Source organism: Elgaria multicarinata, chromosome 18, assembly GCF_023053635.1.
Source record: "Elgaria multicarinata webbii isolate HBS135686 ecotype San Diego chromosome 18, rElgMul1.1.pri, whole genome shotgun sequence".
Lineage (NCBI taxonomy): Eukaryota > Metazoa > Chordata > Lepidosauria > Squamata > Anguidae > Elgaria > Elgaria multicarinata.
The window spans coordinates 2,405,637-2,419,229 of NC_086188.1; the positions used below are offsets into that span (position 1 = coordinate 2,405,637).

The window sequence follows — 13,593 nt, forward strand, 5'->3', positions numbered from 1 at the left end:
CAGTTCTGGTAGTTGTCTTTAAACCAGAATTGGAATGGGCAAACTTTTAAAAGAGGGCAGCTGGCCACCCTACAATGACCATGCAAGCTTCCCATAGCCATGTTCATCTAAAATTTAAAATGTTCATAACATTTTAGTTATTTATTTATTACATTTTTATACTGCCCAATAGCTGAAGCTCTCTGGGTGGTTCACAAAAATTAAAAACCATGAAGAACATAAAAACAACCAACAAATTTAAATCACACATATGAAATACAATATAAAAAGCACAGCCAGAATAAAACCACACAGCAAAAATTAATATAGGTTAAAATATGAGATTAAAACAGCAAAGTTTAAATTTAAGTGAAATTAGGTGTTAAAATACTGAGAAAATAAAAAAATCTTCCGCTGGCGACGTAAAGAAAACAATGTAGGTGCCAAGCGAACCTCTCTGGAGAGCTCGTTCCACAACCAGGGTGCCGCAGCAGAGAAAGCCCTCCTCCTAGTTGCCACCAGCCTCACTTCCTTCGGCAGGGGCTCACGGAGAAGGGCCCCTGTGGATGATCTTAAGGTCCAGGCAGGCACATATGGGAGGAGGCGTTCCTTCAAACCGTTTAGGGCTTTGAATGTTAATACCAGCACTTTGAAACGGGCCTGGACCTGGACTGGCAGCCAATGAAGTTGTAGAAGGACTCAGCTGATGCCCAGGACGCCAGGAGCAGAAGCCTGAAAGGGGATCGTGCAGGACTTCTCACACGGCGTGCGGAGATTCCAAGTGATGCCAAGTGCAGTTCTGGATGGAGGAAACTTTTGCTAAACTTTCATGCTTTCCTACCGCAAGGTGCCATTTGAATGCAGACTCTGCGTCTGTGGCCAACATCAAGTGGAAGACATCGTTCACTACATGTTAATTCGCCCTCTGTTAACACATGGATAAAGGCACGCTCTGGCAGAATCAGTTCTTTTTCTTCTGAGTGATACCAACAGTGATAAAGTGGCTTTGTTTTCTCTGGCATCAAAAAAAGATCAGGAAGAGAGAACTAGACAAAATTTGCCAAACTGCCATGGAGATTCAGACTGCAGAGCGAAAGCTGAGTTTTTGTTATGGTAAATTCTAAGTTATCTGTATAATTTTCTACTGCTCAAAATATTTATATTACTGTATATATGTATAAATATTTTCTTTGGGTGCATTTGTCATGGCCTTTGGCTAGTACAATAAACTTTGAACTTGGAATTAGGAAAGAGGCAACAATGCTTGGAATTAGGAATGAGGCAACAATGCTTGGAATTAGGAAAGAGACAACGCCGTGTCCACTTCCAGACAGAGAGCTCCCTAGTGTGAACCAACATGGTGCAGCTATTCTGTCTTTGCTTCCATAACAGATTTCTTTTTCTGGTAAGATGGAAGATGCAGTGGAAGGTTATAAACGGACAGCAGTGACGACATCCAGACCCTCATAAAATTCTGTGACCGAAGCAGGGTGACGGCACGATAAAAACCACGCCTCAAAGCACTCAAAGTGAGGGATATGTGCCAGCTTTTCCAAGCCTAGATGTTTTGGATGTCAGCTCCTAGCATTCTTGACCATTGGCCATGCTAACTGGGGCTGATGGGAGTTGAAGTCCAAAACATATCCGGAGCGTACCAAGTTGGCAAAGGCTGCTCTAGGCCATCTCAGAAACTTCCCAGGATGTGGGAGGACAGAAAACCAAGACCAGGTCCTTGTTGAGTGTAAGACCACCTGCTTTGCACAGAGAAACTTCCAGGTTTAATTCCTTCCAAGAGCCATTCTTTATGCATGTATTGGGATCTTTACAAACTGCCCTTCAAGAAAAGATGCCAGGGCACAGGGCAGTGAACGAGAAGTATATCCTATAGAACCCACTGAAATACAATCATGAAACAACAATGAAAATAAGTCTTTTAAAAACAAACACCATAATCGGACAACAATAATGAAGCGTTTAGCCTGGTTTCTATCCGTCACCAAAAGCCAAAACGGAGAAGGTTGATAGCTAGGCAGCCATGTACACACAGCGGTTTTGATTTTGCAGATTCAAAACTCAATGCCACAGGAAAGGTTCCAGAGTCACACTGCACCGCTGGCACAAATTTGCAGAATGTATATCCTTTAGCGCCGCCTGCCAGCCGTCCCGTTGCAACGGTGCCCTTAATGCTCCTGGTTTCGGAGCGCCCTCTTGTGGGCCATGGGCAGCATCACTATTTAAAGGCGAGCATGAAATGGTCATTGTGTTGACATGGTTTATGAAGGCGAAGGGTGCCACACAGAGGAACCGGGTGCCATTTATTTCTAAGGTGAGGGGCTTCGAAAGAACGTAAGAAGCTGCTTTGCACCAAACCATCTACTTACTAACTGCACTGACTGGGCTTAACTGTCCCGGGTTTCAGACCGGCGTCTTTCCCGACCCCAACGACAAAGCCAGGGATCAAACCGGGGGGCTTGTGCATAAAAAGTAGGTGGTTTCCTACCGAGAGATGGAAATTTGCAAGTGCAGGGACTTATCAAGACAGCCCCGTGTATTTCTATTTAAATTAAAATAACTATTTCTATACTTGCATCTCTGGGTAAAATCCAACGTAAGTTGTAGGTTGTGGGCTCTCCCACACTAGCGTCATTCAAGAAGCAGCTGGACAACTTTCTGTCAGGGATGCTTTAGGGTGGGTTCCTGCATTGAGCAGGGGGTTGGACCCGATGGCCTTGTAGGCCCCTTCCAACTCTGCTATTCTATGATTCTATGATCCTACTAAGAGCTGCAGTGAATAGGACTTAAGGCTGGCTTATTGCTTTAGTTAAAAACCAGAGTGCTGTGGAATCTTAAAAACTGCCCCCTTTTTTTTGTACCTCTGATGGTATTGGGATTCTTGCGTTTAAACCTCCTTTTATTGTCAAACTTTTCCACAGCCTCTAGGTCCTCACCCAAAATAGCATTCTGAACTCTTCAAGAAACCTAAAAGCGTGAAGAACAAGCTTCCGTATTGCAAATTTGCTGGCCTTATGATGCATTCCGATTGCAGAATTTCCTGAGCTCAGAAGTAGCACTAGTTTGTACATAAAGCCTGCGTACTTGGCGACCAAAGGAACAGGATGAGATGTGGGTGTTTTAGTGGGTTCAAAAAACAACCACCACAGAATCCGTTGGTGCCTTTTGCCTGCTGATAACAAGCAATGGTGATTCAAGGTAGAATCTAAATAAAGTCCCGTCTAGAGTAGGACCCATTGAATTGAACGGGACTTAAATTAGTCATGACTCTAGCTAGCTTCTCCACACTGCTGCTATGGGGTGGAGGTTTAGTAGAAGCAGAATCAGGGCCCCGGCTGTTCAACCACAAGCCAGGGAGATGTTCCTGTGTGTGGGTTTGAGAGCTATTTATTTCCTTTCCAGTTTCTCATCAGATAAAGGTCCCTGTGACTCAGCTCGCTTCTGCCGCAAGCTGTCGAAAGACGGCTCTTCCTGGGTTGATTCTGCCAAGATCACAAGCAGGAAAGAAAAGAGCGATGAGAAAAATGGACTCGCACCTGAGTAATGTGGTCATTTAAAAAAAAAAACCCACCTCCCAAGAAGCTAAGGAGAGCTTCCTGAAGGGCTTTGAAAGATATGTGGACACCAACCACTGTCTGCTATCTCTCCTCCTTCTCTCTCCTGGAGAATGAGCATGATAGCTAATTAGAACCTCCAACTTCAGAGGAAGTCTACCTCTGAATAATACCAGTTACTGGAAGGGTACAACTACTGCCAGCTCCTGGTTTTGCAGTGGTCTTGAGTATGCACCACATTGGAAGATGAGCAAGTAAACAAACCCCTAAGATTGTGGCTGACAGTTATTAGGTCCCGCAACAGTGTTCCCAAAGTAGTAATCCTGTTTTCTAGAGTGTTGTGTTTCTTTATACTTGTGTTGACGGATGGCCCATAATAATATCTTTTGCCCCAGCCGGCCTCTGTGTGTGTGTGTGTGTGTGTGTGTGTGTGTGTGTGTGTGTGTGTGTGTGTGTGAGAGAGAGAGAGAGAGAGAGAGAGAGAGAGAGAGAGAGAGAGAGAGAGAGAGAGAGAGATAATGCTGCTTTTGGAGAAATTAATCGTGGCTTTAAGGTCAGGGTTGCTGCAAATACCGGCTCCAGGTTTCTGAGGGCCGTTCAGGAAGACACTTGGAGATGAAAGGGCAACAGGTTGCAATGTGGGAGAAGGAGGGGCGGCTCTCTAGTCAATGGGCCCTGCAGGGGTTTGGGGTCTCAGTAGGTGCCCCACCATGGCTACCCTTTGACGCTGATCTCGGGTACCACTGTGGGAGATTGCTGCTCCCTTTTGGCTTGTGGGTTTCCCAGAGGCGTCTGTGTGCAGCAAACAGGGCCTTTACTCTGATCCCCCAGAGTTCTTCATATTTTCCCCTTCTTCCATCCATAACTGAAGCTAATAAAATCACCTTTTAAGAAACGTTTTTAATTCCCTTTGTACTCTGTTCTGCTGGTGGTTTTAATTCAATTTGAGGATGTTGTAACAGTTTTAATGTTTGCTGCCGGTTTGATCTCCCTTTCTATTTTGCACTGTTTTTATTATCTATCTATCTATATATGAAATGCTAAGGCGATGCATTGCAATGCGTGGCATGGAGGTTCTGAGCTATGACATGCTGGAGGTTGCGAGCTGTGAGAAGAACTTTGAACGCTGGAGGTTCCGAGCTATGAGAAGAACTTTGGTGTGGCTAAGCAATAGGATATATAAACACAGTTGGGAGCAGGGGGATGAGTGGCTGGGAAGTAGTGGGGGTTGGCTGGGAGGGGGGGAAACCTAGAGAGTTAAGTCCCGTTGGTCGGCGAGTGGGGGGGAGTGACTGGGACGGTTGGGAGTCCAATGGACTCATGGTCAGCTTCATGCCTGATTTCTCCAGGCGCTTGCAGAAAAGTATGATACTGAACAATAAATTACAAGTGCACAGATGATCTGTGCACATCAAGCTATTATTATTATTATTATTATTATTATTATTATTATTATTATTATTATATTTGTTTTCATGTTTGTACTGTATGCTTTTAATGCATTGAACTTGCCGGGCAGTTTAAAATTACAGTCAATCAAAAAATAAATACATAAATAAATAAGTCAATCAGACAAGTAAGTAACCCTGGCTATGCACGGGAGGTTTGGGGAACCTTTGCAGAGAGGGTTCGAGGAAGCAACGTGGAGGGTTTCGTAGCTGGCATTGCTGTGAGCAGAAAGAACATGTGACGAGGCTAAAACCCCAGGAGGAAGGAAAAGGAAAAGATAAGAAACATAGGAGGGAAGACAAGGGGGGACAGAAGAACGTGGAGGAGGAGGAATTCGGTCTCAAAACCCTGCCAGTTAGACTAGACCAGAGGAGACCAGTCCTTCGCCAACATGGCGCCCTCAAGACGTGTTGGACTGAAACTCCCAGAATCCCCCAGCCAGCTGGCTGGGAGATTCTGGAAGTTTCAGTCCAACACCTCTCGAGGACACCAAGTTGGGGAAAGCTGGCAGAATCAATACCGCACTAGATGGGCAAATAAACCAAACTGGTAGCAGGCACCTTCTTGTGGACAGGAGACGAGGAAAAGACCAGCAGCAGAGGATAAAAGAAAAGGTGTGACAGACAAAGGGAAGGAGAAAACGCGATGGCCCGATGGAGAAAGCCGTCAATTCGTTTTACTCCACGAGCACCTGGCAGCAGAGGGCACGAGCCTCTCTGTCGTGCCTCGGTTTCACCAAAGCGAGGCACCGGTTTCATTTCTGCCCCCAAGTTCCACTGCGGTCGTGGCTTCTTCGTCGCTCACCTCCTTGTTCCCCCTTCCAGTCCTGTTCCAAGAACTGGACAGAGAACAGAAAGCCCAGAACAGAGATGTGAGCAATCTCGTAGCCACCCACGAGGAGCCCATCCCGTCTGACCGGCAGGGAATGGGGAAGGAGGGCCTTGAGGGGTGGTGGTGCGTAAGAGCTGCCTCAACTCAGCCCAGTCTAGTATCCTGCTTCCAACAGCGGTCAGCCAGATGGCTAATGACTGCGCCCAACCAATTTTATATTTCGAGATATTTAATCGTGTTAAATCTGAATGACTTTTGGGAACTCCGCCCCAAACTATCCCAAGAAAGCTCCTCTCGCACACACCTGAGGATTATATTTTAGCCATCCAAAGAAATATGAGGTTGTAAATACACACACACACACACACACAACACACACAGAGATGTCAAATTGGCCCAACTTTCCATAGATTTCTAGGGCTGGCTCTTACCGTCTGCTGCTGCCAAAGCAGCTGCCGCAACTCTGCCTTACGGTAGGGCCGGCACTGTTGATTTCACTGTTGCCTGGGCTTAACTGTCAGATTTATTTCTGAAATTTCAACAGAACAGATTTGGGGGCAACAGCGAAATGGGAGCAGGATTTAGCGAACACGTTTTATTCCCCCACCCCCTCCGACGGCCCCTCTCTGCAAAATATTGCTTGCTGGTTCATTCACATGAAATGGGCTCCTAATGTGGGCATTCAGGGATAGTTCTGTCTTAACTGGATCTAGTCTGTATGAATTGTTCTGTATTAACTGGATCTGTATGAATTCACTGCGATGACACTGGAGTGCAGAAAACATGCAAAATATGCCACAGAGCAGCTTCTTGGGAAGTTTGGCTTTAATTTCTTTAAAAATGATCATGTTTCCAGTCCTTATTTCATAGGTATCACAAAGATACATTAGATTAAATAGGAAAAGATGATATACATAATCTCTGTGTCTGTATCCAAGTGATGCAGCCTCCCTCGATTTGTCCGTCAAGAGATAAAAGTGTGCATTACTACTATTGGTTTAATTATTACATACATATCCTGGCTTTTTTTCCTCCTTAAGGAACCCAAGGCACATACATAATCCTCCTCCTCTCCAATTTATCCTCACAACAACATCCCTGTGAGGTGGGTTGGGCTGAGAGTCTGTGACTGGCCCAAAGTCACCCAGTAGGTTTCCATGGCCGAGTGGGGCCTAGAACCCAAATCTCCCGACTCCCAGTCCAACACTTTAACCACTACACCACACTGGTTGATCGTTGTTTCTCACCAGAAAATTGCACAACTCTAGATTCTAAACCCTAAAGCAAATTTTGCCATGTGGGGTCAAGCTTTGCAGGCAAGTTCCTTCCTAAACAGAGACAATTTGGAGTACTTTACTTCCAGATGAGGGTTTCATTGTGCAATCACCCTGCGTCATTATCAGAATTGTGTGTGTGTGTGTGCGCGGTCACAACGTCACCATCTCCCACTTGTAACCCTCCTGTATTTTTCCATTGCTTCTCTTAGCTTTCTTCTCACTGCTAAAGATCTGCTCAAGAAGGAAGAACAAAAAATACCTCCACAACACTGTGTGACTAATTAGTGCTAGGATTGCTGCGTCTGAAAGCACCAAAAGTCCTTTGATAAGGGATCATCAACTGGAATGACAAAAGATTCTGTTTCCGGGATTCCACATTGCACCTTCTTCCAGGAAGGCAGAAAGACTTTTGATTTGGACTCATACAACTGCTTTCTGTTATGGATCTCCTGCACCCCCATAAGATATACCCCACCTGCTGACTATATCAACTAGGACAGGCATATATTGTTAGGAGTCTGACGTATTGCACTCTCTCAGAGCATGCACAGAGTGCAAGCACACGTCAGCAGAGACAGAGGTCACTGGCAGCAGGCAGATGTTCACGAAGTGAAGGAATACTCAGACACAGCGTTTTGGACTACATAGAGCATAACATAGTTGAGGAACAATAACTCTTCACACAAACTCTCCACACTCTTCAATCACATGTCACATATTAATAGCCTTGTGAGCCAATCATAGTGTCCACATGCAATATGAACACCGGATTGCATCACCGGGATTGTGTTGCGATGCCTCAAGAAAAAGGGGAAAAAACCATGGCCAAATGGCCTTGGTCAGAGAGGCCTTGCTGCACATCCTGGCTGCTCTCAAAGACCTTGAGATGGCTATCTCAGAGGTTGTTACTTTTGTTCTTCAGTTCCAGAAAAACTTCCACTTAGATATGAACACTTTCAAATCAAATACCTGACATATATAAAGTGGAGTCTGGTGAATCCGCTCCGAGCTCTCCAAGGTGCCTGGCTTTCACAACACCAGGCCTGTCTCTTTCCTTGTCTGCAATCCTGTGTTATTTGTACTTGCTTACACATCTAATGTTTTTGGTCATGCTAAACTTATTTGGGTGTGTTCTGCTCTTGTGTGTGGGGGGGAATCCAACCTTTTGTCATTGTTGTTTTAAAGGCAAGTTTCTAGGCATGATGGTTTGAAAAAAGAGACTTGAAAGGGCTTTGAGCTATGACTGCTGAAAACTTCAGGAGCCAGAGTGGTGGTCGTATAAGGTTTCCAGTGGCTGGAGATAGGGAGGGGACCCAGGCGTTCTACACAGCTCCTTCCCTCTGACGAGAAAATCAAGCCCAATGATGCAAAAGGATAGAAAAGATGTCAAGCTGTTCAACGGGCGTTAATTTAGACAGGTTACAGAACCGCACTTTTCTCTGTGCAGCCGCGCTGCCGATTATCTACGATGCGCACGTATTTTAAACATAACTTTGGAACTGAGCAGGTGCTAAACAAAGGTGCTTTGAATTAGACACACTTTTGGAGGTTCGAGAAAGAGACCATCTGAGCGGACCGGAGAGAAGCCTGGGGTGTAGGAAGAGAGAGACAGAGACAGAGTCAATGCTCCGGCAAGAAGCTGTTCAGAGTCAAGTTGTCCATCTCGGCCTCCGACCCATTCTCCCCCAGCATCTTCACCCTTTTAACTCGGGGCGCCCTCCTGGCGGCCTCCTCCGCCTCTTCCGTGGCCAGCAGGGATGAAATGCACACCATCTCTGTGTGGTGCTGCTGGTTCATTTTGTAGGCCCGCTTCTGGCGCCAGAGCATGGTGGCCAAGACGCCCGTGATCACAATGAAAATGCCGGCGACCAGGGCCAAGAGGAAGATGGCCAGCAGACACTTCCCAACCAAGGGGCCCGTGCCACCGAGGGGCCCTGCTGCGGGAGGATCCGCCCGGGCAGGAGTGGTGCCAGCCGTGGTTCTTTTGGGAGGAAGAGCAGTCTTTCCTTTTCCGCTGAGGACAAATCTAGGCGGGCCTAGGCCCTGGCTCGGGGTCGCTGTGGAAACATTGGCCCTGTCCACAGTCTCAGACGATGAAGTGGATTCATCATCCAGCCACGGCCATTCTGTGGTGGAAGCAGCCGTGGCCGTTGCATGAGGAGAACCAGACTTTCCCCTTGCTCTGGGGGCAGCCCCTAAGCCCTGGCTCGGGGTCATTGTGGAAACATTTGAGCTGGCCAGAGTCTCAGAGGATGGAGTGGATTCATCATCCGACCACAGCCATTCTGTGGTAGAAGCAGCCGTGGCCGTTGCATGAGGAAAACCAGACTTTCCCCTTGCTCTGGGGGCAGCCCCTAAGCCCTGGCTCGGGGTCGTTGTGGAAACATTTGAGCTGGCCAGAGTCTCAGAGGATGGAGTGGATTCATCATCCGGCCACAGCCATTCTGTGGTAGAAGCAGCCGTGGCTGTCCTGAGAGGAAAAACATCTTTCCCCTTTGCTCTGATGCCAGGCCTGGTGGTGTGAAAGCCAGGCATCAGAGTCACTGTGGACACAAAAGTCTCAGGTGATGCCGTGGATTCATCATCCAACCATGACCAAAATTCAGTGGTCGATGGAACGGTCCCCGTTTCTGAAGAGACTCGAGGCACCGTTGTGCCGGCTTTGTCAACGTGACGGCGTCTGCCTTTGGCATCCATTGCTTCACTGGAGGTCAGTGGAGGCGCTTGAGTTGGGCTCGTAATGCCTGTGGTATTTAAGAAGACAACTGCTGTGGCAGCGACGCCTGAGGCGGTCGTCCCGAGGGTGTCAGAAGTTGCTGTTGCATGAGAAGCTCCAGCGGTTTTGCCTTTGGAAACAGGCGTGGCTTTCCCTTTAGCAGCTACACCAGCCTGCCTCTTCCTGCGGGGTAACTGAGGCGATTCGTGGCCTCCACCTCCCGTCGCCTTCCACTCCCACCTTGGTGGGGCAGCCGACGGAGAGTCCGTTTCGGCAGGGAGCCTGTTTGCCTCCATGTCCTCCTCACCAGCGAGGTTTGCCGTAGAAACATTGGCGCTGTCCAGCGTTTCAGGGGACGGAGAGGATTCATTGTCCAGCCACAGCCATTGCGTGGTAGATGCAGCACTGGCCCCCACATCCTCCCGACTGGCACCATCTTGACCAAGGCGTTTTCGGGCCGGGAGCTTGTAACTGCCAGCGAGGAAGACGCTTGAGAGAACTGTCAACAGCCAGAGCAAAGCCATTTTTACCTAGAGCCAAGTACACACATTAATATTTCTCCACAGGTCTCACCCCACATCTTCCCTCCCTTGTGCTCCCAAAATGGCTGCTGAGTGGTTCAGTATGATGAGGGAGATGGGGAAGCACATTTAGGACAGAAACAGGGGGGGGCTGTGCCTCCCCTGACCCCTCCCCAATAACCTGGCTTACTTTTAACTAATTAATCCATTGTTTCGAATATCCCGCCCCACAGTTCCAACTATTAAAACATCTGTATGATGCCATCTGGTGCGTCTTTCAAAGTTCACCTCAAAAACACCGTTTCCATGAAGCCTTGGGCATAACCTGCTAGTTCCCCAGGTCCACCTGCAATTCAGCCTTTCATTAAATCTAACCACATGCAAATGAAACCACTACATTTTGCTTCCCTATTTAAATCCCTGCCTCCATTTTCCTTCCCTTATGTTACGTCCTGTGTAGTCCGTAAGCTCTGTAAGGCAGGGACCAGGCCTCTACTATTATTATTAAACCAAGCATGGCAGAGAACCCATTTCCATGAGGTCTAGCAGCATGTTCTACCCAAGACATTTTGAAAGAGTTACTTTCTGGAAGCTGTGTCCTCTTGGCCCGGTTCTCATTCTCCCCAATCCCAGATGGATGTGGGCTGGTGGGGGATACTCAGTGTTAAGTAAAATGCATTCTGTACAGGCTCAGGGGTTGTCTTCCCTTGATTACCAGCTTTGTTTAAGTTCTAAGCCTGTCAGATTAAATGCTAGCACTGGACCTTGACTTCTCTAGCATTTTTCTGGGCAGGATTTTGGATAAACTTTGGTTCAAGAGGGGGTTCGTTTGAAGAAGAGTTTTACCACACAAAATGGAGCTGCCCTACCAAGTTCACATTACTGGTATCAATAGGGAAGGACAATCGTTTAGTGGACGAATCTCTGCTTGGCCAATGTCTGGGAAAGAAGCCCACATGAAACCCTGCAGAAGCACGTCGGAGAGCGCCTTGGTTCTGACTGAAACCCGGAGCACATTCACTGGTGCCACCAGCCGCCACTGGCCTGGGAAAGACTGGTTCAGAGCCTAAACTTCTGATGATATTGTTAAGATCTACTTCTGAGTCGCTTCTCTGGCCACCGCTGACCACAATGGTGCAACGGGTGGCTACCAAGGCCCCCGGATCTGTGGAACGCCCTTCCCAGGGAGATCTGCCTGGCTTCTTCCCTGTGGACATTTAGGCGCCAGCCTATCACTTTCCTCTTCCAGCAGGAATGGAATCTTTCATCTCTTGCTCTTGGTTGCTAACTTCATTGCTGGCTTTTTGATATTTTTAATGCTGCTGTACTATTGGAATGGTGGTTTTTTTCTTGTTTGGGGCTTTTATGATTGCAAACAACCCCAAGGGAATTTGTCAATTCAGCGGTATATAAATTAAATTTAATAAATACTGGGCTAGGTGTGCCAGTGGTGTGACTCGATAGAACACAGATTTGTTTCTCTGTAATGCAATCTTGAATTATTTTCCAGGGGTCATTCCAGCCACGCCCAAAACCAGAGTCTTGTGGCACTTCAAAGACTAGCAGGTTTATCATCATGAGTTTTGAGTCGCGGCAAATCTGTTAGATTTCAAGACACCTCAAAGCAAGGCTTTGTGTTGCTTAAGTTTGAAGTTTGTGATTTCCAAAGCGTGAATGCAAGCTTGCCTGGAACTGGACAGGACAGCCTTTTCTGAGCTATTTCCTGTGTAGATCAAAAGCACAGAGCAGGATGGGCAGAGTGAAAACCACAGACACTTATCTTTCTCACGTCACTGAGCCCAGCCACACAGAAAGAGATTTTAGGTGGTTTCTTTAAAAAAAACCAAGAAAGAAAAGGATATGGGAAGCCAAGAAGGAAATAAGTTAAATTTCATAAAACATTGTCAGTGTACAGCTTACATATTTATTTTCATGAGCAAAACTGGTTGCTAGGTCTCTGCCTGCAATAAGCCTACATTCTCTGATTAACAATGATACCATAAGGAAAGGAAGGCGAAAGATAAGAATGGGTGTGAGCAAATTCTCGTGGGAAGGCAAGTTTAAGAGTTGGAAGCCAAAGCTTAGGCGTTGGAAGCCAGAGAGAACCAGGTAGATGTTTGGGGACAGAGTTGTAGACTTAGGGGTCAGTGAGGGTGGAGTCATGTTAGGGAGAAATAAACCTTTTGGTCGTCAGAGAGAGCCAGACGCTGAAGAAGAGCGAAAGCTGTAAAAAGTGAAGGAGGGAAAACTTTAGAGGTTCAAATTCTTGGAGCAGCCTGACCCATTTTTTTCCAGATCAACCCAGATGTGCTTAGACTCCAGATGTGTTTAGACTTCAACCCCCAGCTGAGCGCTTTGCAGGCTCTTGAACTGTCCAGCACCACAAAGCCAAAAGAAAAACCGCTAAGAATCAGACCTGCTTCAAACTGCAACTGGAAGGACTTTTGCCTCTGAAAATGCATGTTTATTTTATTAGGACCCCACCTTTCTGTCCCCCCAAAAAGGGAGGCACTGAAGGTGGTCCTGTTGGATTATTTCCTACAGGCCCAACTACTGTTTAAATGCACAGGACCCCTGCCCAGGGGGGCAGGAGGGATGTCTTTAAAATAACAATACACACACAATTTAAAGACCTAATACAGCCCATGGGTTAGTCAAAGCGTGGGTGAGAAGGAGCAGACCCCGGCTCAACAGCACAGCTTCCTTCCCATCCTAAAAGCTACACGCCCAAGTTGCAGAACAGCTAAATGAGGGCACGGGGTGGCATTTGTTCACAGTGGCACAGAATGCGGAGATGTGGTGCTTAGCAAATGCCTCTCGGACCCCTAGACACACCCACCCAAGTTTGTCTTACCTGGTACTGGACAAAACAGGAAACCTACAGCTGGGCGGCATGAGACGAAAAAGCAAAATCGGAAGAGTTGAGGCGGTTTTGGAGAACACTCATGATGCAGCTTCCTCTTGCAGGAGAGGCTGTGTGCGTGAGCACATACAGATGAGAAGAGGTGGGGCTAGGAGGCCCTAAGATAGTTTGCACAGGATATCTCAACAAGCCAGCCCTCAGACTGGCGTTTTGCGATTCTTGTGGTTGTTACTGTTTTAAAGAAGTTCTGAGCTTGTCTCCTCCACAAAAGAAGGGAAGGGGACCCGTCAAGACTCAGGCCATTAAGTTGAAACTATATGTAAATTCAAAAAGTGGCCCTTAATTGCTGTGGGAGTTGAGCTTCGAAAGAAATTTAAAAAATCTATGTTCA

The 13,593-nt window shown here is 47.0% G+C and overlaps 1 protein-coding gene across 1 annotated transcript; it reads right to left on the minus strand.

Annotated features, from left to right (window-relative positions):
* Window positions 1-8,488: 8,488 nt before the first annotated feature.
* Window positions 8,489-13,347, minus strand: SELPLG (selectin P ligand). Its single transcript, XM_063143858.1, has 2 exons — window positions 13,194-13,347; window positions 8,489-10,348 (listed from the first exon to the last, which is right to left on the minus strand). Exon 2 carries the CDS (start codon window positions 10,340-10,342, stop codon window positions 8,723-8,725), a length of 1,620 nt encoding a protein of 539 aa, XP_062999928.1. The 5' UTR covers window positions 10,343-10,348; window positions 13,194-13,347; the 3' UTR covers window positions 8,489-8,722.
* Between the last annotated feature and the right edge of the window lie 246 nt (window positions 13,348-13,593).